The 26,202-nt window shown below is 45.2% G+C and overlaps 1 protein-coding gene across 1 annotated transcript in view; it reads right to left on the reverse strand.

The window, feature by feature from the left end:
- The window catches only part of Lrig1 (leucine rich repeats and immunoglobulin like domains 1), a 101,195-nt gene extending 78,446 nt beyond the window's left edge, over positions 1–22,749 (reverse strand). The window contains exon 1 of the mRNA XM_013114185.3: positions 22,405–22,749. Within this exon, the coding sequence (XP_012969639.1) occupies positions 22,405–22,628 (224 nt within the window). The 5' untranslated portion in view covers positions 22,629–22,749. The remainder of the gene's footprint in view (positions 1–22,404) is intronic.
- Positions 22,750–26,202: the final 3,453 nt, after the last annotated feature.

Here is a 26,202-nt window from a genome sequence, read left to right on the forward strand (position 1 = left end):
CTCTCACACCATAACCCTCCCTGCCTCTCTTTCCTCAGTCTCGCAATCACTCTCCCTCATTTTTCAAAGGAACCTTACAGCCAGGACACGAACATGCAAACAATGCCTTCTCTGACCACTACTTGAGTGTCTTTACCATGCTGACGACGGGAAGATTACCAAACAGCTGCTGGCTGTTATTTCCACCAAAGGAAATTAAACTGGAGATCTGAGTTGGCTGCACTGTGTGGGTTTATGAATCCATCCTAGTTGCAAGGCAACATAAAGGTCCACCTAAGCCTTGTTATCGAGATTAACTGCTAACTGCCACACACCTAGATAGTAGTTCTGCCTTCCATGCTGTGGCTCTTTAATATGTTGTGATCCCCAACCATAAAATTATTTTCGTTTCTACTTCATAACTGCAATTTTACTACTGTTATGAATTGCAATGTAAATATCTGTTATGCAGGATATCAGATATTCGACTCCTGCTAAAGGGCCATTCAAACCCCAAAGGAGTTGTGACCCACAGATTGAGAACCACCGCTGCACTTCAAGGTAAACCTTCCTCCACTCCCCACACACCTTTTCGTCGTTTGGGGTTTTATTTTGCTTTGTTTTGGTTTTTGGTTTTTCAAGACAGGCTTTCTCTGTGTAACAGCCCTGGCTGTCCTGAAACTCACTCTGTAGACCAGGCTGGCCCCAAACTCACAGAGATTGGGCTGCCTCTGCCTCCCAGCACTCCCCACACACCTTTTATGTCTTGCTTTTGAAAGGACTTTCTGCAAGTTGTTGCAGGGAGTTTGAGAAGGATGAAAAATGAGTCTAGCTCTTGGTTTGGATTTTAATAAACTAAGACAGGAACAGACAGTGTTTTGAGGAACAGAACACATCAGAAAAGCCAAGGGTCGTGCACAGCTGGCTTGAGAAGTTGAGCAACTGATCATGTGTCAGCTGAGCTCAGGCTCACACACTTACTCTATGGGAATGAGTCTCACACCAAGAATCCAAAGCAAAGTCCTAAATCAAGTTCCAGTCCACAAGTCCTAAAGCTCTTTAAAAAGTAGGTTCTAGCCTACAACACCGTAATTCCGAGTCCAGGGTCTATTAAGTAAAAATTTTGTTGTTACATTTTGTTGGTAATTTTTTTAAGCCTACTAGCTACACAAACACTATGTAATTCCTGTCTTGCTTTGAGAGGCACGCCCACTGACTAACATCACAAAATGAGGTGCTAAGAGCAGGGCTATCAGTACTTCCAAAGTGTACCTAAAAAGTTTACTGCCACCATGATGGTTTACCCGCCCCCACCACATCTTCCCACTCAGTTCTATGTGGGAAAACAAAAGCAAAGACCAGCGAATGTCATTGCCTACCCAAGGTTCCACATTGCTTGAAAAGATTCAAAACCAACCTCCTGAGTAACTCAGCTGATTTTTCTCTGCTTTCTTGCTTTAAAAGAAACCATTGAAAGCCTTTCCAAATAAAAGCCACCAGAGCCTTAGTTTTCAATTACTTGTCAGTCCATCACCCTGAAACTGTTCAAGTTCAATCTGCAGTCCCTCCCCCAGCTTCCGGGTCTCCACCAAGCACTTCACACCTCTCTACTGTAAACCTTTCCAGAGCAATTACCCTGCCTACCTTTGGACAGCCTCCATACTGCATCTCTGTCTAAATTTATAGCTGCTACACTCAGTTGGCAAAGCAGGCTTGTCCTAAAGCAGAGGACACGGTCAGGCCCAGAGATAGGTGCTGATGCACAGCAAAGCAGGCAACAAAAGAGCTAGGGCCCCTAGTCTGCTCTGGTGGAGGCAGGTGCTGATAACCAATCTGCACAACCACTGCCATCTGCTGCCACATTCACTGCTTCTCTTGGGATTACAAACGAGGGGCAAGTCACTAAGCACCGACAGCTACTTTTCTTAGACTTTGGGATGATTCAACTGTCAGACACATTCAGTAGGAGCTATACTTGGAATTTTGAATGTGGTGTTTTCCCAGGCAAGTAGTGATGTGTGGTCTGATCCTTTGCAAGCAAGCCACAGTTCCCAGCAACCAACACAACCACTCATTCTGTTGCTAAGCTACAAGTTACCGGTGGCAAATACATTTTTAACTTGGTGTTTCCAACTCACCATGGGTTGTAGGATAGATATTACCTTAATAAGTTAACGAGCATCTGTAATACCCACATTTCTATCAGAAGACCCCAAAAGTTCTAAAAGCCTGAGGACAACCAACCTGAAAAGAACATCCCTATCTGGGGAACAACCCAAACCTTACCTGAAATCACACTACTTGTCTCTTTTTAAGATGATACACACTTCACAAATAGCCTAGCAATTCCCTGCTCCCCAAAAATATCAACATGTACCTACCAAAATGCCCCAGCAATTCTGCATGTACATATCCAAGAAACACTCCCTCACACGAAAACGAACACATCAACAGTCAAGCCAGGTTTGTGGTGCATGCATACCATCCCAGCATCAGAGAGCAGAGCAGAGCTACAGAACAAGGCCTTGTCTGCGAGGGAAAGTTCATAACTGCATTATTCTTACTAGCCAAACGGCGGGGGAAACCCAAATGTCTGGCTAACAAACGAATAAACAATATGTGTTATAACCAAACAACTGAACATTATTCAGTGTGTGGGGTGTGTGGAAGGGATGGACAGACGGCTCAGGAGTTGAGAGAGAGCACCTGCTGCTCTGACAGAACCAGTTTATTCCCAGCTCTCATCAGATGGCTGTCTGTAACTCCAGCTCCAGGGGAGCTGACACTCTCTTCTGTCCTCTATGAACGCCCATATATGATACAAGGAAGGAGTAATATGTGCTTACGTAAGAATTTTCAAAGTATTAGGCTAAGCAAAGAAAGATGGCAGGCATCACAGGCCAAGTACTGTATGTTTCTAGTCACATCCAACGCTCAAAACAGGCAATCAACACAGAGAGCAGATACTCCCAGAAGATGAGGAATGCGGTGGAAGCACCAACCAGCATGAGCTTTTGTGCTCCAGCACAAATATAATATAAAATATAAATTTAGGAAACTAAATATAAAGCATGAAAATAAAATACCCCAGAATTAGTGGTGGCAGCTGCATGATGCTAGACCTTCTAAAAACGCAGAATCTCAACACTTTAAATGTTGGTACTCAGACTCTATCTTGATTAAACTATTAATTAAAAAGGAAAAAGTTGCTGGGTGTAGTGGTGCATGCCCTTAATCCCAGCACTCAGGAGGCAGAGACAGGCAGGCCTCTGTTCAGTTTACAGGACCAGGGAGGGCTATATAGTGAGACTATTTTAAACAAAAGGGGGAGGGGAGAAGAGGGAGGGGAGGAAAAGAGCCACTACCTCAGGACTCAGAATTCCAGATTGAAAATGCTACCTCACTTCAATACCACAAAAAAAAATGTATAAATAACCTTTTCCTCACAAGCTAGAAGATACAGGAGAGGCCAAAGTACCCACATTTATGATGGTAAAACCATGATACCACCACCACAGTGCCATTACACCAAATTACCTCTTCTGCTTCTCAAAGGACACTCACTCCCAGGCTCAATCATCCTTGAGGCACAAAATCTGAGCTGGAGTTGATCTTCCCTCCCACTGTCTCCAGTTGTTGAAAGAGCTTGTCTTTCATTCATTCTTTCTTTTCCTTCTTTCTTTTTATAAGTAATTTTTTAATAAGGCTATGGAAAACAGGGTTCCCAATGGCCAGCCATTCAAAAATTAAAAAGAAGCCAGAAGGCAAGAGGAAATGTCAGTTCATTGGGGAGAAAATAAATTAGTCATATTAAGATTAGGATCTAACCTCTTTCTGTGGTTGGGGCAGGAGTTTTTATAATAATAGCATGCTGTTTCTCAAAAACTCCCTCCAGAGGGAAACTCGGGAGGTGCAGCTGTCTGGTTCTGGAGTCCGGTTAGCCAATTATTGAAGTTGACTGAGTCTCTATGTGAACGGCCAGTGAGTCCCTTTGCACAGATTCTGACCCTTCACAGTCAAGAGCAAGCTCCTGGACACCCTGGGTACCAGACTCCAGCACCACCGCAGCCAGTAGAGATGTAGCTAACTGGGAAGCCCCAGAGTCTAATGGGGCCAGGATGCTAGCCAACATCAAAGAGATTCTACTTGCTCCCCTTGTGCAATAAACTACTTTCACCCAAGATCATTCACACTCTCAGAGTGCAAAGTTCACTCTGATATTGGTGGCCTTCTCACTCTAACCTTATTGGCAAATGCCCCTTGGCCTGGTTATTCATTAATATATAATCAGAACATTAAAAGCATTGTTTCACCTTTTAGGGAGACTGTGGCCAATTTAATAAGACACTTCCTAGATTGGGGGGGGGGGGCCATCTTGAGCCTGGCAGAGAATTCAAAGACACACAGACTGGGAAAGAGTGCAGGGTATGTACTCACAAACACACAAGAGTTAAGTATTTCACAAGATGTTTTTGATATTCCCACATGGCAAGGGGGCAAAATAAAAACAGTTCTCTCACCACAGAAATTGCCCTGGTGTTTCTTTCCCCTTAATCTTTTTAACACCAAATGAATCCTCACTCCCAAAACCTTTACAGGAAGTGGTATCTTTGTGGCAGGAAGACAAATGAGCGAGTGATTCTTGCGCAGTGTTAGAACTGTCTGCCAGTGTTGCTGCAGTCTGCTACTTTTACTTTTCAAATCAGACACAATGACAACTCACTTTAGAGACCATGTTTACTCTGCAGAAAGCCACATTCTAAACACAGGCTTGTCTGAAGGGGGGCAGCTTATGGTCCAACCTTGTTTATGTTCCAAGTAGGTTTGACAGAAAAACCACATCAATTTGTTTTAAAATAATTTCCATTTGCTGGAAGCTGTTCCTGAAGGGTTCTCGGCCACGCTAATCTGCTCTGATTCCTACCAGCTGTAGGTACCAGGCACACTGGCCACAGACAGGGTACAGGGTTGAGTGGGCTGAGCTGGCTCCATGGGGGCCACTGAACCACTGCAGTACCCTCTGTGGAACACAAGAGCAATGGAGTCAGAAAAAGAAAGAAAGAAGGAAGGAGGGAGGGAGGGAGGGAGGGAGGGAGGGAGGGAGGGAGGGAGGGAGGGAGGGAGGGAGGGAGGCATGCCCTGATGGTTAAAGACCAAAACTATGCCATGGCCACCAGGAACACAGCTTTCTACAGAACTAGACCTGCCCTGTCTCAGAAACACCAGCTCTAGTGCTCAAGTCTCAAGTCCACAGTTAAGGACTCCAAGGCATTTACTGGATTGAACATAAGAAAAATGGAAACTTTAAAAGGAAGTATCTGTAGCCAGTGAAGTTTTCAGCTTCATTATCCAAAGAAATGAATATGAAGAGACTGCACAGCGGTTTTCTGGGACATGGTAACAGAATACAAAGTGGCATCTGGGAATGGGGAGTGTGAGAAAAGCCAGCACAAGCTTCCCTGCAGGTCGGTAGTCACTTTCTTGGGGGAAGTTGTAGCAAAAGTCTTAAGAATTTTCCTATCAAGAGCAACCTATACTTGATAACTCAGACTAAGGAACTAAGAAGTATATAACAATTTGCACAAAAGGGTGCCTAGCAACAGTTAGGGTTTTGAAAAGCTTAAAGGCTCAATATCAGGGAAGGTTTAATTATGACTCAAACCATACTTTTTATAAAGTCTAACCACAGAGGAAATATTTCTAATATGGAGTCTTTAAAACATAAGTTGAAATTGTTGATTATCCAATACCAAGTGACCAGCCCTAAAATTATATACATAAAAATATTAGTTTATGGACTGAGCATATTTTATTCATATACTTAGGAACACACACACACACAAAATAGAGACCATAAATTTGAGTGAGCAAGGGAGGTAATGGTACATGGGAAGGGCTGGAGGGAGGAAAAGGAATAAGAAAAACTATGCAATTACTTTAATTTCAAAAAATAAGAAAGACAATAAATACACATAAGGCTGAGCTCACAGCAGACCCCGCTTTCCAAATGTTATCAGCATCTCTGTAAAACTAACTGTCCGATGAGGACCCACCCTGAGCTAAGCCAGCACTGACTCCTCTGCCATTAGGAGAGGGCCTATGTATTCAAGGATGGAGCAGGGGCTAAAGTGTCCCACCTGAGGGAAAGGAACAGATTTAGAGTCCGAGGGTCCAGAGCCTCCTATTGTATATATGTCCCTACAAATCTGTGTTGCTCTTTGGCTTTGTCCCCCGAAGGTACAGTAACCTGCCCTGAATGCTGTATGTACTCGATCCAGTCAAGGAGATAAATCCTTCCCTCTGCCAAGAGCAGAGGAAGAAAAACGACCTTGGCCTAGTCATGCTTTCTGTCAGGGGAGGTCTTAGCAGAGTAACCAAGAGCTCAGGCAACCAAAACCAGCTGCCTGGCGAGGGCTCAGCATAAACTGAGCAGAATAACCACAAGGGGAAGGGTGTCTAGACAGCCTTAGTCTAAGTGAGAAGCAACCCTCCCCAAAACAGTCTCCACCAGGCAGCTCTGGCAAAAGAGCAGATGACAGACCATGTCAACAGTTCAGAACTACACCGTGGGTGCCCTGGTCGAGCACAAGTCAGAAGATAACTGTGCATGCAGTCTGGCCCACCTGCCAAGGACAGCCATGGAGAAGACTCCAGCAAGGAAGTACAGTCCAGGGACCCCACGTGAATGACAGGTCCCATGCAGTGAGCCCACTGTCTGTCCATCATCTTTTAAACTCCAGTTTTAAGTGCACTTGGTAGAAGATGGAGAGGATGACCAAACAAATAGGTCAGTAGGAAATGCAGAGATACATGAGCCTTGGGAAGTCCGAGCTATTTGATTATCTCTACTGAACTTAGAAAAGTAGAGAGAAAGAATACCAAGGGCCACAATCTGGCTCAACCAGTAGACTAAATGTCTAACATGCATGAAGACCTGTGATCAATCCCCCTCCTTGAATAAAGCAGGTGAGGTGGGACAGACCTGTAATGGCAGCACCCGGGAGACAGAAGCAGGAAAATCAGTTCAAGGTCATTCTCTACTATTTAGCATATTTGAAGCCAGCCTGAGCTATCTAAGACCCTACCAGAGGGAAGGAGGTATATCAGTGCCATTGTCTACATCTATATCTGTACTGCCTGGGCATTTTATATGTTCCAGACATGTGAAAACAATGAAGCAGTAGAAAACAAGCCCGTCTTTGCTGTCACGCGGCTTTGGGTGCCAGCTATAAACCAAAGTAACACCCTGAAGGGCCTATATGAAGTACAGCAGGGTCTTCCAGATGGGAATCTGAGTGGAAAGGAATGCAAACAATAGTTCCCAGGGGAAGAAACATTTAAGAAGGAGAGACAGGAGCCTCCAAGACAAAAGAACCTTCCTCCAGACATACACAAGACAAACTAGCAGTACAGAAGCTAGAAAAAGCTTGGGCATGGCAGCTTGGGCAGATGGAACCAGGTAGGAAGACATTAGGACCCTCAAGAGTGAGTGGACAGCCTGCAGCAGGAAGTGTAGTCTAACCCGTGACTCTGCAAAGACCCCTTGTGGCTCAAGAGGAGTCGAGAGAGGCAGGGACAAATCAGATTGAGAGTCAGCAGCTCTCTACTCCTGCCTCAAGTCTACACGACAAACAGAAAAGGTACTTTTAAAGTTCAACGTAAAATGTGCCATAAGAATCAGAAACCAGCATCTCCCTTCATTCCTTCCAACTCTGCATTCCTTTTTCTAAAATGAAGGCTGGGGGTCATGGGTCATTGGTGGTCACAGCATTCTCCTAAGACCACATGTATCCCCAGCATACCCAGCCCAAGGCATGCCAAGGATTTCAGGCAAGTATAAACTCCATCAGCAGGCTAAACTGTTTATAAGTTCTTGAGTTAAAAATACACCGCTCGGGTCAGCGTTAACACCAGGGCCTTATCACCAAGGCTGTTTGTGTGCTGGTTACACAAGGCTGGACGCTGACCTGCCCATCTTTTAGATGAGCCTCAATCTGCAAACTGTCTAATGGTACATCAGTGAGATTATAATAAAGCCACCAAATACACACGCATTTGAGAAAAACACTTTCCAAACCCAAGGATACTTTACTGTTTATAAATAGTTTACTTTTTTTGATCCCCAAGCATATAATATTCGCAGTTGCTCCAGAAACCAAAGAAACATGCAACAGGAACACAAGCCACAACCTAACAGAAACAATAAACAACAGATGGCAGGGCATATGTGCATGCTACCACCCTTCTCACCAAAGAGGCAAAGCACAAGCCAGCCCAGGAAGAAGCCTGTGCTTCAAAATCACATTTCAGACACTGTTAATAGGATACCAACTGTACGCCAAAACTGTGCTGGGTACTCAAGCCACTCAAAAACAGAGGAGCCGGTGACTGGCCTCAGGGAACTCAGACTTAAAAGGAAAGCACGAAGGGCCAGGCCTGGCCTTAGATTATTCTTCCTACTGTGATAATGTGCATGCAGACCGGACTTCTAACTCCAGCAACTGCTAGGCCGAGACTGGTCCCTTACCAACCTTGGACCTGATGCAGAAGACAAATATTATATATTTCAACAGTATGATGGTCGAATTAGTTAACACATGTATCCTGCTATAAAAAAGCATAAGCTGCTAGCACTCTACCAGCTCCAACAATGTATTAGGCACTGTTATTTTTGTCCTTAAACAAGCCCAATCAGGTGGGCACTTCAGTCACCCTCGTCCTACTTGAGGAACCTGAGGCAGAGAGAAACCAAGAAAAGTCACCAAAGTCACTCAGGTTCCCAGGATGCTGCTCTCAACAGAAACCACACAGCCACTTCATCTCCCATTCCATGACCACAACCTGTGACATGAAAGAGCTCATGGAAGATGAGAGCACATGTTCTCCAATCATGGACCACAGACCTGCTCTAGGGCCTTCACTGGTAAACAGAAGCTCAGCTGACTTAAGGAGTTCAAGACAAAGGCTCGGTCACGCAAACTCCAAAAGTCACACTTGCAGTAGCTAGTGATTCTGAATAGCTGGTGTTTATGGCATTTCATAAATGTTATCTGCCTCAAAAACAAAGGACAGGAGTCCAATAAGTAAGTTGGCTGTGGCCCTGCTTCCAAATACGTACATCCAGTTTAAGTATCACAATCCCATGGCCAGTCACTCTGTTTTCACCTCAATGTTAGTTTTTTTAAACTCTGACTACAATTTTCCAACTGCACTGTAACTTTAAGCTTTTATGCTTCTTCTACATTTAAAAAGAATGCTGTTTCCCAATATATAACTCCCAGATGTAGAGTTCACTGATGATTCATCTACAGAACAAGTGTTCTGAGACATCAGCTCCAAATAGAGGAAGAACTTGGAATTCCCTCCTCTCAAAGCTAGAACTTGCCTAAATCTGCTCTGCCCGACAGTTTGTTTTCAATTATATTTCCAAATTCTTTAACAATAACTGCACAGCTTGCACACCAACACATCTGATTCTTTGAAGTGGTTCTCAAGCAGAAAGCAGAAAATGAGGAGGGAGAAGGAGAAGGAGGACTCTCCATAGCTGTAGCCTTATGTCAGAGATTCTCCCCAAAGGGTCTCTCTCCCACATACAGGGAGAGGAACCACAAGCCTGACTCCACAGTACACAGCACTGCTCCCTGAGGAAGGCTGCAGTCACCCCTTTACCTCGCTAGCCTGTGAGGGCAGCCCACACAGTAGTGCCTCACTCACCCCTAAACCCCAATCCACTTCCCTCCAGCCCTCTACACAGGCTGACCTGAGACTGTCACACCTGGAAGTGAAACCCCTGAAGCCCTCGAAGGACCAAGGAGTCACGGGATCCTTTCAGCCCAGAAAGAATGCACCCCTGAAAAAGAAAAGTCCAGAGGTGACGAACAAATCGTGTCTGGTAATTCCTAGGTACAGTTCCTATGACTTCCAAGACCAAGTGAGGTGAAATGTCACCTCATCAGACTGAGAACCCTCTGGGAGATTAGATATAAATGTAAAGTCACGGACATCGTGGGAGTGACAGAAAATGACACTGTATATATGAAACTCATGGAAAGGTGGGAAATCATTTTGTCTCTAGTTTGATCTTAACCAACAGAAAAGGATTACCTTTGGATTTTCTGCTGTTGTTTGTTTTGGTCTTTTGTTTGCTTTCACAAGAACAATCTAGTCCAGACTGCCTAGATTTCAGCCTAAACTAGGTAGGTGTTGGGCTTGAGTTTCCAATTCTTCTGCCTCCACTCCCCCAGTGCTGAGACTTTGGATGTAAGAGAGCGTGGGGGGAGGGGGCACAAGTACATGGAGAGGTCAGAGGACAGCCTCATGTATGTATCATTGGGTACCACGTGACTTTTTCTTTTTGAGACAGGAGAGACTCTCTTGCTGGCCTGGTACTCACTAAGTGGACTAAGCTGGTAGCCCAGTGAGCCCCAGAGCTCTTCCAGTCTCTACCTTCCCAGCACTGGGATGTCCAGCCCTCTGCCTTGGATTTTATTATGTGCACTCAGTTCTTAATAAGAAAATTTTTGTTGCTGCTGTTGTTGCTCCCTCCCCACCCCAAGACAAGGTTTCTCTGCACAGCCCTGGCTGTCCTGGAACTCACTCTGTAGACCAGGCAGGTTTCAAACTCACAGAGAGCCACTGCTTCTGCCTCCCCAGTGCTGGAATGGACTAAAGGTGTGTACCATCACGCCAGGCAAAAAAAAATTTTAAGGTAGATTTTTGGACTATTCAGTCCTAATGTAGTGTCTAAACCCTGCCACACTTCTGTCAAGAGGTTCCAAACACCACTAATGGTGTCTCTAATTTCAGGTTGTAGTCCCAACAAAGCTCCACCTTCCAAAAGCATGCTCTAAAGAAAGGAACAGAAAGGCATCCTAAGGTCTCATATCATGAAAATGGAAAGGTGTAAGAATCTCCAGTAAAGACAGCGGCAAATCCCACGTGAATGACGGTGGCCATGAAGAGCACAGAAAGCTGGGGAAACAGCTCAGTGGGCAAAGTGAATGTGCAAACACAAGGACCTGAGTTCAGACAGAGCCCCACCACCCATGTGATGAGTTGGATGCGGAATCACGTGCCTGTAACTTCAGAGCCAGGAGAATGGTGGTACCAGTTTCTGAAGCCTTTGGCAATCCAAGCTAGCCAAAAGGAAGAGCTTCAGTTCAGTGACACACCATTTCAAAATAAGGTGGGGAGCAACACAGGAAAGATACCCAACATCGACCTCTAGATTGCCCTGCCCCCCCACATAAATAAACACAATAACTTTTTAAAATAAAGAACACAGAAAAAAAAACGCTACTAGGTTCTACATGATAAATATATTCTCTTAGGAACTACTCTATTTGATAGGAATCAAGATTTTTCCAAAAACAATATTCGATCAAAAAGAAACCCACACATGGGTAAATTTGGTGTCCATTGAACAATACATTAAATAAATAAAATAATTTTAAAAGGTGAGAGAGACTTCAAAATTTGGAGAAAGAAGTCACTGAGCTGCACAAAAGTGAGTTTGCTGAGTTTCCATAACAAAAGACACACTGAAAAGTTCCCTGGGAAAATGGCTTAAAGTTACTCAGAAATCAGAACCAAAGGCAAGCTTGCTCCAAAGGACAAGCTGTGGGTGTATCCTTCTCTGCAGCTGTTGCTACTGAGTCTGTGCACTGGGCCCATGGAACTGAAAGACTACCAGTCTTAGGGACAACTTCACTGAGCAACTAAGGCCAGCAGCAGCCCTAAGAAAGCCCTACTAAATTGATTCTGTGACTTTTCTCGAAACCTATGTTCCTAAAAAGCTAAGTCCAAGATATCAAGTTTGTAGCTTCCACAGTTTTCTTTGGCCCAGGGGTGGGAAAGGCAAGCTAAGAATCCTTTAACAGGAATGCATGGGGTCATAGTTTTCCAGATACCAGATTTTTTTTAATTTCTAGATTATTTATATAAGGATGGTACCCAAGTCTAAACATGAATTGATTCATGACTCATATATGCCTTATACACATAGCCTCAAGGCAAGTTTATACACTAATTTTAATACTTTTGTACATGAATACCTAGTTCCTTCCCAGTATGGAATTTTCCACTTGTGGTGTCATGTTAGCACTCAAAAACTGTCAGACTCTTAAGCATTTTGGACTTGCAGATTAGGAAAGCTTCACCTGTGCTTTTAGGTGCAGTGCTTGCTTCCCCTTAATAATAGTAGGAAAGCCCTGCTGAAGGGCCCCTCACTGAGCCCCACCCCAGCGCTCCATTTCTCCCTTGGCTGCTCTGGGTACCCATCTGCTGATCCCACAGAGTAAGCATCCTATACACAGACCCATTTACTCTCTTACCAGCAAAGCCAATGAGTAAGTTCACTTCCCCTCTTGGCCTCTACTAGCTAGAATCTGAAAATGAGGTCTTACAGATGGGAAAGGAGGGGACCAGCCCAAGGTCACATCACCAGTCCACATCACAGCCAGGACAAAAACCCCAGGGCTCCTGAGACTTAGGCACAAGCTAGTTTCCATTCTGCTGCATTCTTACTCTCCACAGCTTTAGAAATAAAAAAAATCACTTTTTCTTCAAGCTCAATAATTTTAGCCAAGAACTTCTTGGAGAAGTTTCTAAAGCTCCAGGCTCCTCTCCTCCAGAAATATATACTAAGTACCACGTGTTTCCAAGAAGGGGACTCAGTATTGCCTCCTGTTCCCCTCTGCCCAAAGAAAGCTAGGGAAGCTGCAAATTTATATCTTCAACTTTTTAAGAGCTTCATGGTTTGTTTCTTTGCTTGCTGTTTTTGTTTGTCTGTCTGTCTGTTTGTTTGTTTAGGCAAATAAAGAGGCAGGTGTGGGGGTATGTGCTTCATGCCTCAGGAGACTGAGGCATGAAGACTGCTGTGAATTCAAGACCAGCCTGGGGTAGAGTGGAGACACCTTGTCTAGAGAACAAACAAACAAAACAAAAGGCAAGAAAATTTAAGAACATGCAACAAGGTCCTACAGACTAATTAATACTTGAGATGAAACAGCTTTTATTTTAAGGCTGTCCAAACTGAACATAATTAAACCATTCCTAAATATTATTTCAAACAGACTTATGAAAGAATCTAAAAATCCCTTTAAGGACTGGGCAGAGGGCTCAGTGATTAAGAGCACTTGCTGAGGACAGGACTCTGATTCCCAGTGCCCATGGACACCAGCTCCAAGGAATCTGACTCACTCTTCTGGACAGACACACATACACACACACACACACACACACACACACACACACACACCATACAAACACATGAACACACAACAAACACAAAATAAAAATCATTCCCAATGTTTCTCTTGAGCAAAGCACAGCCTCTTCCATGAGGAAAAACTACCTGTGGACAAGACATAGACACTAGACCTGAGAAAACGGTGACTTGGGAGTGAGGCAGCCCTGGCAGCTGGAAAATTCTTGTTTTCACTTGGTTTCTGGCTCTCCTCTCCTGCAGAGGAGGGGACAATCCCTCCCTACTTGAGTAGTGGCTTCAGCATCCATCACTTGGTTGCATCAACAACCCACTTCCTGGAAGCTATGGGCTCTTCTGGCTGTTTATAAGGTTTTGCAAAACTAGGCGCTCATGTGCCAAAAACTCACACTGTCCCAGGTGGAGAAAGGAAGTCACAGACACACACGAAATTACTTTAGTAAAAATAAAGTGAAAAATCAGTGTGTGAGCACAAGACAGTGTGAACCAAAATACCTCATCAGAAAGGAGACAAGAGTTTTCTCCTCAGTTTGCAAACAGAACTTAAGCTCACAATCAAACCCTCACACTTGATTGCTTGCCTATAAGTTGCTCTCAAGCTCTTTGGTGTATGTCTTCATAAACAGAGGATCCACTGCAAATGGTATTCTAATCAAATATGACAGCAGTTTAATTATGCTCAACATATCTGTGGACTTAAAATGGCATGCTAGGTGGGTTTTTAAACCACTAAATACTCTACAATTTACCTAAAATTAGATTTCCACAGACAGAACATGAAAGTCATCTATTTATTTTAAGGGACTCCCTCCAACCAACAGAGAGACAATAGAGAAACAGAGCCATGGACTTCTGTAACGCAAACCACTCAGTAGCCACGAGGAGGAAGCATTTTTCTAATCTGTGTGAAGCTAAAAAGGAACCCAGAGGGTTCCAGGAAGTTGGCTCTGAGCTTTGGGGGGATTTTCTTATAGGGCGCTTCTAACTCTATTTAAAGCAGACTCAAGTAGACACAGCTGGAGGGTCAGGCCCTGCAAAGTAAACAAGAGTTAACTCAATTCAGATTCAAGGCCTAGCTACAACCAATAGCTAATTATCTCTACATTAATAATAATATCTGAAATACTGCTTTTAAATGACCCATTGTAATCATATTTGCTCACTAATAGATTCTAATCTACAATTAATAGCTTAGAAGAACCTCCCAATTAAGGGATCTATGGAGAAAGAAGAAAACTAGTGAGAATTGCACATTCTGGCAAGCAGCTCCAACACAAGAACTTTTTAAACATTCCCCACAAAGGCAAAGGTAGGGAAACAAATAACATGTAATTTGAGAACATAAAAAAGTGCATGAAATATGTGCTTGATAAACATTATGTAAATACATGATTTGTCACAATTCCCTTTGAAATTTTTATTCTTATTTGTCAGAGCTTCTTCATTTACACATTTCTTAAAAGTTACCTTTTAGTGAATAGTTACACTATGTGAATGATATGCACTCCAAAAGCTGTTAAATGAAAATCCTACACACTTACAGATGAAATGGCACGTTTTGGATTTGCTTCTTTAAAGAAGTGTAGAAAGGGAGAGGATATTAGGGCATAGGGCCTATGAGACAGACCACAAGCTGGTAACTATTGAAGCTGACTGACAGTTCAGAATTCATGCCATTATTAATAAACTGTCCACTTGTTAAGAAGAAAACACCCTAAATTAACAGAGTTTGTTTAAAGTATCCCGTTCCATGGCAAACATTTCCTTAACTCAGAATTGGTTTTAAGGTCAATCTTTCTAATCATCTCATAAGAATAAAAATTCTCTTGATTCTCTTGGTAACAGGCTTTGTCCCAGACAGCTGAGTTTTTACTGCCTTTTCTTGTTATCCAATCCACAGTGCAAATGCTTCAGATGCAAAGGCTCTCAAACGCAGAGCACTGGAACCGCAGGACCAGCTGGGAGCTCTTGCAGCTCAGACACTCAGTCCTAATGTTCCCTAACAGCCATCGTCAAGTAGGTAATCCAGAACAAAGAATTTAACAGTGCAATGTGTGCTCTGCTGAGATGAGCAGTGAATTGTTTGAACAACAAATTATAAATTAGTAGAAAGGTCAAAGGACGGGCAGGAGGGAGCAACTCCTCACTGCTGCACAAAGAAGCCCCAGAAGGCAAATTTTAAGGAGGATTGCTGTTTTTAAACCAGCTTTTAAAATAATGGGAGGGGGCTGCTTGTGAGAGAAGGCATACTCATTCATTCATTTCCAATTCCTGCTGATCATAAAAGGTGAGAGACCTTGCATCACAAAGACTTGAAGACAGACCACCCTTTGTCTTTTGCCAAAACAAACTCAAGGAGCGGTGATTGGAACAGGCATCCTGGTTCACAAGGAAGCAGTGATGAATCCGGCCCCATGGAGATGAACAGATTGGTTGTTAGTACAATGGGCCTTACCGGTTAGGTTAGATTAAATAGTAATAAAGGTGCAAACAATTGCAGCCGTTCATGTGGGCAAGGCTATGAATCATGGCCATTCACAGGGGGAAAAGACTCACGGACAGGTGCACCAGAAGCAAACGGCTTTTCAGGGTGCATCCTTGCCAGGTTCCTCAGATGACCCTGTGTTCACTGTCTGTGCCCCCTACAAGTTACCATACCACTGTAACCAGACCAAAACAAATGAAACTTGTTAGCTGCCTTCAGCCAATAACTACCCCCCCACACCTCCTCTCCAAGTCTTTCCAAAAAGAGGTGGGTATGCAACCAGGATGAGACCGCCCTAAGGACTGTAACCTAATCTCATCTGGAAGAGCACACCTGCATTCTTCACAACTACTCAGCTACCTGCTTTTGGGTAGGGCCCAATTTCAATGAAACCTTGAGAAACAGAATAAAATGATTGGTTTAAGGACTTCTCACTTTCCTGCTTTTTCCCATCTATCTTCCCAAAAGAATAATGCTAACCAGGCAGTATTTATACAACTGGAGTAGATTTTAAACTACCCCAACAATTTTTGCTATTAGTATAATTTACTGTAACTGTGTACAGCTTCCTGCCCATTCATCTGCGATTTCCAAGGCACACGAAGTCTACCTGTTGCATGCAGTTTTCATGTACCACCAAACTGCTGCTGGAGAAGGATGCCTGGCATGTGAGTCATGCTATACTCCCACACAAAAAGATCCCTTCCTATCAGAAAGGTAAACTTTCCCCAGGAAAGCCTTTGTCACTGGGAAATGCAACTTGGAGGGACTGGTCATGAGAACGGATGCAAGATTTGAGGGACTGACACTCCAATTGGCAGACCACACAGAGGAAGCAAGTGGCACACATGCACAGTTTAACTGTCCTCACGGCAGCTCTGAGATATGGTACTATCTATGATCCCCCTGGTAGAGACGGGCAAGGGGCTGGAGAGTGAAGATACCAGAAATGGGTCCTAAAAATAACTCTGAATCTTTCCGTCACTACTCCAAAGTGAAGGGTGGTGCTAGGTGCCCCTAGCCCTGCAAGGTGAGTGCAAAGTAAAAGTAAAGACAGTTCCATCCACATCATTCCCACTCATCAGAAACCAGGGTATAAGTATCCAATGCCCATTGAGAGAGGATGCAAAGAACTCAAGGCAGGGAAACAAAGAGTGTTAGACCTGGGGAAAGGAAGAAGCCACTTCTCAAAAATTAGAACAACTTCTATTAGCAGACTGTGTAACTCTGTTTTAGATGTCTATGCATAATATGCTTTGGTCAGAAGACAGATGATAAAGACCAGAGAGGAAGCTGAGCACCAAAGTACTTTCTACTGTTGGAAGACCTGCATTCTGTCCCTAGTCCCCAGGTCAGGCAGCTCACAGCTGCCTGTGACTCCAGCTCCAGGAGAATCCCAAACCTCTGGCATCTAAGGGCATCTGCACACAAGGGTATATATATCCCCACTCAGACCCTCAGGAATGCACATAATTAAAAATAATGAAAATAAATCTTTTTAAAGCCACCAGTTAAGCACTACATTATACAAAATATGACAGCACAGAAGCATAAAGCTTTTGGGTAAGAAAAACCCAACCAAGAAAACATGGGCACAAGTCAACAGTCTGCAACTTAACTGGTGAAGACTGAAATCATTATGTTCCGCATTGTTTTTGACCTATTCATTGTGCTTAGTAACAGTGGCCGTGTCCTGCACCAGTTACATAAATGACCAATTAATTGGTCAGATTGAACTACAATCCTAATCTCTATTGCTACATAAAACTATTTGGGCTAAATCAATAAGTGAATACCATTTTCATTGTACAAAGTTTAACCTCTGGTCTTCAAGGTTCACAGGAAATAAAACCAAATCTGCAATTTTACTGGAAACAGCAGCAGAAGATAACCAGTCAGTTACTAGCACAGAGAAAGAACTGAAGTAATGAGGTTCACCCCTAACGGACCCCACTGGTTCAATACCATGCCTAAACTGTAAAAACTAATTACTAATGTTCCCTAAACCTCCCTCAGGCCAGACATCACTTGAGATTTTTTTCATATTTCCCTTCCTCTGCTTGGGATTTTTCCCTCTACCCCTTTCTCCCTCCTGTCTCAAGACAAAGCATCAGCCACTGAAAATGCATCCACTGTAAACAACCCTGAATATTAACACAGCCCAAAGTCCTGTTCACTTCTAAACGGCTCCCAGGGTCTCAAACTGCAATTGCTGGGGAGTGGAAGGTCCCAGTGAGCAAATGCCACCAAGCTCATTCAAAACGAGTTGAAAGTTAGGCATACCCACAAAACTTAAGTCTTGCAACCTATGGGGTAAATAAAAATCCCTTTTATGTTTTAAAAAAATGAGGGAAAAGAGAAGGAGGTCATGGCAAAGTGAACAACCAGCACCATATTTACTGCTTTCAGCAACTTCCAACTTAATGAGCTCCTCTTCTAGATTTCCCTCTCACTTTTAAAACAGCCATAAGCTACTTTTAAACAGCCACCATCTTGCTTTCCTATCTCACAGACCTTTCTTCTGGGCAACAGCAGGTGCCTATTTTAGAGCCAGATGCGTTAAGTCACACTAGCCCCTAGCCAGCCCTGGGAGTAGGCTGAAAAGGCTTTGTACCATGGAGACACTTCTACAGAGAAGGGAAGAGACTCTTTCATTGTGAGCAAGGAGCCTGACAGAGGAAAAGAAAAGGTCAGCCAGAGGACGACCCAACTGGTCAGGGAAGCAGCCCAGGGAACCCAGGCCACGACGACATAATTAACCAAAGAGGGATAAGGCTAGAGAGCAGGAGTATGGGGACATCTCACAGAAAGCAGCACACTGCACGGTCCCTAAGCCTTCCCAAGATGCTGCCAAGAACGACTGCCTATAATACACTCAGAAGTCCAAAGTTTGTGAAATCTAGTAACCATATGTAATTATAGAAAGAGATGAGCACAGGGAGTCTTAAAATAGTGCCTTGGGGGACAATGCAATAAGGATGTGGCTCAGTAGGTAGAATGCTTGCTTTGAGTATGAAAAGCCCTGGGTTCGAGCCCATCCTTACCGAGCTTTTTCCGCATGAGCTCACAGCAGAGAAGACTCTGAAAGGTGCAAGTACCCTCAAGATCCATAGGGCTGAGTGGAGGAGCTCCTCAGTGGGAAAGCACTGTAGTTTAGCATACCCCAGGCAGTGAGTTCGAATCCCTCCAATCACAAAAATAAATAAATCCATCTCTATTCCAAACAACCTCCAACCCCAAACTGAAACAAGTTCAAGGTTTGCTGAGCTCTTAAAGTGATATGAGACAAAAAAAATTTTTAGTTTAGATTCTAAAAGGATTTGGTCAACTAATTTACATAAATCAGACGGAAAGTAATTTCCAGAACTTTAATTCACAACACCCTGCACACCTGGCCTTTGAAGTACAGCTGCAGATTTGAAAGGCAGAAGTTCTTGTTGTTTCTACCTATACAGTGACAGCACAGATTGTATATTGTCTAATGTAATCAAAACTGACACTTAGGTGCTCAAACCAGCAAAGCTAGATTTGAGCCTCCCAACTTAATACTGCAAACTCATAATACAAGAGAAGCAAATCAATAAACTCCTACTACTGGTACTCAAGTGACCACACTTGGTGCCCTCTGCTGAATGACCTTGTTTTTGAATCCCCGCTAACTTCCCTCCATAGAACAAGGACCCAAGGATTGCCCTCCCAAGGCCTGTCCACCTCCCACTCCCAACAGGCCATCAGTTACCTCTCGAAATGTTAAAGCCCATAGTATTTTGTAACTAAACTCTCTGCTTAAATTTAGATAGGTAAGAAAGAGTCTAAAGTAAATCCTCTTTAATACCTCTTTAAGTTTCTGAAATCATGCTCTCAAAAATAGTTTCAAGGAAAGCAAACACGTAAGTTCTAAGAAGTTTGGCCTCTTCTAAGGTTCTGGGGGTTGGAGTAAGGCTTGGCAGCCTTTGGTGCTATTTATGAATGCTCTGATTGGACCATGCCAGCCTCACCTACGCAGTGAGACAGGAGCCTCGGCTATGCTCTTCCACTCGTGGTGATCCTCAGCCCTAGAAAGGAATCTATTTCCCTCCATAGACACCAACCTGCATTTTTATTTACTATTTAAAAGTTTTAGTTTCTCTATGCTTGGCTTAAGAGCAACTCCAAAAGTAGATGTCCTGTTTACAACAGTGGGAGGAGTCCCATGAAGCCACAGGTTCCTTGCTATCTCAAACCCACAGCCTGAAACTGTTTGAGCAGCCTGCAGTTACCTACTTCATAGGCTTACAAACTAGCTCAAAGCATTTCCTCAACACGATAGCCTTAGAGGGTGTGAATTCAGTGACAATGCAAGATATTTTATTATATTACATATAGAGACTTTCTCCACTTCTGTCTTGCCAAAGCACAGCCCAGGGTATTAATATCTTTATGGAAATCCCAGAGCAAAGGCAACGGTTTAAAATGAAAGTGCCGGTACTAGAGATACAGTCTGGAGGTAGCATGCCACAGACCTCAGGTTCAACCCTCAACATCAGGAGGGAAAATATTCTGAGGAAACTGAAGGTTAGAAGACAATTCACACCTGATTTCATTTTAAACAGAAATTTTAAAAACTTGCATTTTTTAAATACTTGTGTATGCGCACACACTGTATCACCACATGCTAGCCCAGAAACCACACTGCTTGGATCTTAAATCTAATCCTTTAAAGCCATCCTCAGCAGAGTCAAATCTCTGCGAGTTCAAAATACCTAGATAGGTATTTATTGATCATTAACATTGAGTGAAAGAAAGTGCAATTTTAAAGGTATTTATGCTGTGTGAATTGTCACTTGTAAGCAACCAAAAGCCTAAAAATGACTAGTAAGTTCTGCTCCAAAACAGGGCAAGGCAAGGTGGGTCTTGTGACCTAGGAAAGTGCAAATAAGAACACTCTGTCCTCTCCAGGAAGTTATGGCTTGGAAACCGAGAGCTTTCCTCACTATGCTACGGATACATGGCTTTGCAAGTCACTCTTCCAACAGGTGAACACTCGAGTTATTCTGATTCTACCCATGTGGTTCTATTATTTAATTTTTAAAAAGTATGCAAAGAAAATTCACAACGTCCCCAGACTGCCTCAACTATTACCAAATAAAATCCTAGCGAAGAGCAACAGGGTGTTCATCTCCCAGTAACTGACAGAGCCACTGTGTTGAAACCCACTCTAAGATCATGCTTTTTCACTAGTGAATTCCATCTGGAGCAAACCCTGAAGAAAAAGCCTAATGATAGCGACGGTTGCTAAAGGGTCTCAGCCAGCTTCAGGACTCACAGCAGCTTGCCCAAGTGATCAAGGTAAATGCCCTTTATCTGTGCCTCATTTTGAGAAAACACTGGGTCTTCTTGTTAGAAAGGGCATAACTTCTCCCCTTCATGGCAATCCAATATTCAGGTCCATGGGGGTGGGTTAAAACCTGTGTCGTCAATTTTCTCTTTTTAAAACAGCAAGTGTCAAGACTGAGGTTACCACTGTACCTCCTCTATGTCCTAGGAAAGACATTCAGCTGCTCAAGTGAGAAGCAGACTACTCAAGCTAGGCCTTTTCTGGAAGGTACTAATAGTTCTAGAGATGCTAATTACTGATAGCAGAGGTCTGAGTTTTTAGAAGTATAACATAGCAATTCTATTCCAGTATGTTTACAGAAACCTAATAATGTCTTTTTGTTCCTGCCAAATCCCCTGTAATAAGTATCCCACTAACTCCTGATAGGCCCTAATCCCAACAGCACAGAAACGCACCTCTGTGGGGTGAAACAAACTATTAGAGCCAGTCAAGCCCCTGGCAAGCTCTCCTGAAGCAGCACTACTCCACAACTAACTTGTGCCATTTATGGAGGAAAAACTCGAGGGTGGGACCCACCACTGGGGATCATCAAGCCCAAGGGGGCCCCAGGGAACAGACAGGAAGGGATCTGGAACACAGTTCCTGTACATGCCAGCCAGGCGGAAAAGAGCGAACAGCCGCACTCAGAGACCTCCAACAACTCTCACAGCTCAACTCCTGGGTTCTCCAGGGCAGGGTCCCTTTTGCTCTGGCCAATGCCAAGTCAAGCCACCACGACTCTCTGGTGATCGGGAGACAGCAACACATGCTCACCAATGAATAATGTCAACAGACCGAACACTGGAGGTAAGACTCACCTTCATTCAATACCAACTGGGGGTAAGTTGAGGGAACCCAGACACCAAAGAGTTGGGTTACAGGAAAGGAAAAAAAGAAACATACACCCACCCATCCCAACATAGACTCCAACACTCTGCCATCCTCCGTCTCGCATGCACACAAATTCGCTCACCTCCATTCTTCACTCCCAGACACCCAAACACACGCATGTCGCGCTCGCAAGCACGCTCACCCACCTTCAAGTCACAAACCGGTGCCCCACATTCGCGGGCCTCCAGACTCCACGCAGCACACTCAGTCACCCTTATACTCATGTCCTGAACCCGCAAGAGAACACGCACTGCAAGTTAGGCTTCTCCAGAACCCCATGAGGCACACGCGCTCACCTTCAGACCGCAGAGACACAGTCCTCTCCACCGGGACCCCACGCGCGACCCCCATAAGGCCACCCACAAATGTCCTAGGCCATAGAGTGCACTCCGCACCCTCCCCGGCTGTGCACACCCGCAGCCTTGTCCCAGTGACAGCGCCCGGGCAAGCAGCGAAGGAGATACTCACAGGCTCCGCGTCCAGGAGGGCAAGTCCCGGGGCAGCGTCGCCAGCCCGCGCCCACTGCAGTCCACCGAGTCCCCGGCGCAAGTGCAGGCGGCCGCGCAAGGCTCCCGCGAGCCGGCCTGGGCACCCGCCGACTCCGACCATTGCAGTAGCAGCAGCAGCAGCCAGAGCAAAAGGCGAGGCGCGAGGCGCGGGGCCCCGAGCACTCCCGGACCCGGCCGCGCCATCTTGTCTGGAGCGCACCGCGAAGCCGGGGCGCGAGCGCTGCGAGGTGCGGGCGGGCTGGGAAGCGAGCGGGCGCGGGCTGCGCTCGGCGCTAGGCTCCGCACCGGGGCATGGACACCCGGCCCCAGTCGGCGCGGTGGCCGCGACACTCAGCCGGTACGCTCTGCCCGGGCCGCTTCGCAGCGCCCTGCGGGGAACGCCACCCCCGCGCCCATCCGGGCCGAGCCCAGCGCGCAGCGAACTCCGCGGTGTCCCGCGGTGAGTGCTCGGCCGCCGCTGCTCGTCCTTCCCGCCGCGCTGCGCGTCGCCTTCGGAGCCCGGGCACAAGCCGATAGCCGCCGAGGACTGAGGACGTTTAGCTTCGGCCTCTGCGCGTGGCGCGGGCGAGCATCTTACTGAGAGCTCTGAGCTGAGAGCCGTGGACCCCACGCGCCTCACCGTCCCGGAGCGTCCGGAGCGCACCGTGCCTCAGCGCGGCGAACAATCAGCGGCTAGCCGCGCCGTGGTCCTGCCCCGCGGCCCCAGGCCCCGCCCCGGCCCGGCTGCTCGCCCTCACACCCCTCCGCTGGGGCCCGCGGGCGGAGCGCGGCCCACGTTGGATGCTGGGCTACGGAGTCACGCCCCGCCCCGCCCGTTGCTCATTGGCTACCGGAGCCACGGTCGGCTTCCTAGACCGGAGGAACGCTAGGTCCCCGAGGTCCCGCCTCCGCTCGCTTTTCCCACCCAAGGTGTGAAGGGCGGAGACTGGGCGGGGAAATGCAGGGGCGTGCTTCCTCCTCTTAAAGGAGCCCTGCAGGATGTTGGCTACCCAGCACCGGGATCTAGAAGTGGCCTAGGGATCGGCCCGTTAAGCCTCGCGGAGGAGAGAAAGTTGGGACTGTAATGCATCGGTTTGGGAGCTATCTGAACCCAAGGTTTGTTGTGATCCTCCGAGACTACAAACAGCACGGTGGATTTACAGCAAACGCGCACCCTTTTTTTCAGGTGTCTTCCCAGGAGGAAAAATAAAAAAGATTAAAAACTTTCACGAGTTTCTCAGCTATTTCTTCAGAGTTGGGGCCCTTTTCTCGTCGCACATCTTGGAACTCATTTCTTCTCCGAACTCGTTCTTCTTGATACCTTAAATTCAGAAATGTGTCCTTGACTAAGGACATGAATGTGTACTGCAGAAACTGAATCTCAAAGGCACGCCCTCTTCCCCGCCCATAGTTAGTTGAAAGATAGTTCGGGAAATGCCCCAGACTTGAATAAAGGGTTTGCTGTGGTGTTGTATTTTGCGTTTGAAAATTGGAGCTTTTCAAAGTCAATTTTCAAGAAATCATCCATGGCATGCTCTTTATAGACAGTAAAAGAAGTAAGTTTGGCCTATATGGTTCAGAATGGATTGATAGCCGCCATGTGAAATAGTGCATGGACACAGGCAGGCACGCACAAACGGTGGGAGGGGGGAGGGAATTCGGTGGTGGTAAAGATTAGCACTGTAATACATACCTGCCACTCTGGGCGCTTGGACTTCCTGGTGTCTCACATACACTCTCCCCCAAGAGCGTGCAAGTTTCTAACATACTGCACACAGGTCAGGGAAGCTAAGCCTCTAGTCCGTTGGAAAACATTTGTTCCAGCACGTTAAATCTAACTTACACTTTATAGAAATGGAGTAGAAGAGCTGTTCATTAGGAAGACAAAATCAAAGGATTTTTTTAGTTCATATTCGACACATTCGAGAGATTTGCTTTGATGCTAAATGTGACTATCCCTCAAGTTTTTTTTAATTGGACCTGAATTTAGTAGTCAAGCAATTGTTAGCCTGCCTGCCGGCCTGCCTGCCTCCCTCCTTTCCTCCCTCCCTCCCTCCCTCGTTCTTTCTTTCTTTCTCTCTCTTCTTTCCTTTTTCTCTTTCGGTTATTTGAGCCTCATCATATATCCCAGCTCCCTCCAAAGTTGTGACCCTCCTCTTTCAGCCTCCTGAATACTGTCATTACAGGTGTGTACACCACACTCAGCTTTGTTTGCCATTCTTTTTATCTTTACTTCGGTTTCTTCTGATTGCTTACACTATCAGATAAATGCTGTTCAATTTCTCTCGAGGTTTTTTTTTCTCTGTGTGTGTATCTCTGAAGTGATGTTGAAGCTGTGCTCAAATGTGTGTAAATTAAGCCAAATGATACCTCAAAAATATTACTGCACCCAACCCATCCCACTGACTGCTTCAACTGGTGTGTGTGTGTGTGTGTGTGTGTGTGTGTGTGTGTGTGTGTGTGTGTGCACGTGCATGCATGAGCAGGAACATGTGCACTACATGTGCAGTGCACATAATCATACACCTTCCATCTGGATAAGGAGAAACAGGTCTCTTTGTTTTCATGCCTTTGGGTAGAAATAATAATAAAAATAAGCTGGAGGAATGGAATATAAAAGACCTCCAAATTGGAGGGAACCTCCATCTTGATGTTGAAGTATTTCAAGACCAATGAACACAAAAGAGTACATTTTAAAGATTTGTTTTTATTTTATTTTAATTGTGTGTCTGTCTGTATGTGGTATGTGCATATGAGTGCAGGGTGTCCAAGGAGACTAAAGGCCACTGTAACCTTATGCAGGTAGCTGTGTGCCACCTGACATGGATGCTGGGAAATGTAGTCTCTGCAAGAGAAGTATGGCATACTTAACTGCTGAGCCATCTCTCCAGCACACACACCCCACACATACACACACACACACAATTTTTTTCTTTCAAACAACATCTCACTGTGTAGCCCAGGTTAGCACCAAACTTGCACCAGTATTCCTGCCTCAGCATCCCAGGTGTTGGGACAAAAGAGTGATTTAGGCCAATAAGATGGTAGAACAAGAGAGTAACTTGATCCCTGGAGCCCACAAGACAGAAGGAGAGAGCTGACTTTTGCAGGCTGTCCTCTGGCCACCACACACACACACACACACACACACACACACACACACATCTCATTTAAAATTCTATTTAAATTTATTTTGCATTTTATGTGTATTTGTGTTTGCCTGCATATATATGCCTGTGCAACACACACATGCCCACGGAGGTCAGAAAAGGCATCAGATCCCTTGGCACTGAACATTACAAACAGTTGTGGACCTCCAAGTGGTACTTAGGACCAAACCCAGTCCTTCGCAAGAGCAACAAGTAATCCTAACCACTGAGCCATCTCTCCAGTTGCCTCCCTCCCCCAATTTTGAAACAAAAGACTATTTTCATTCAGAATGATTGTGAGGATTTCCTTAGAGAAACTTGTCAGGGTGTCCGTTTCCCACCTCAGAGTCAAGCAGCATAATAAATACAGCTGATCACACTTCTTGAAACCGAAGATTACCTTTAGGTTGGTACCAAGTATGTGTTTTCAAATGCTTGTGGGTGGAGCTATGAGTGCTATTGGGAACTCCAGAGTCTTAGAGGACAGGATTTGGGAATCTGCAAGGAAATTTGCCCACAGATCTACAGCCTCCCCTGTGGTCTGGTTACCACACTACCAGAGAAGAGGATTCCAAACAGAGAAAGTCTTGGGGGGACGGGGCGCCTGAGCCTTGGCAGTTCTTCTTGTC

Source organism: Mesocricetus auratus, unplaced genomic scaffold (assembly GCF_017639785.1).
Source record: "Mesocricetus auratus isolate SY011 unplaced genomic scaffold, BCM_Maur_2.0 Super-Scaffold_100676, whole genome shotgun sequence".
Classification (NCBI taxonomy): domain Eukaryota; kingdom Metazoa; phylum Chordata; class Mammalia; order Rodentia; family Cricetidae; genus Mesocricetus; species Mesocricetus auratus.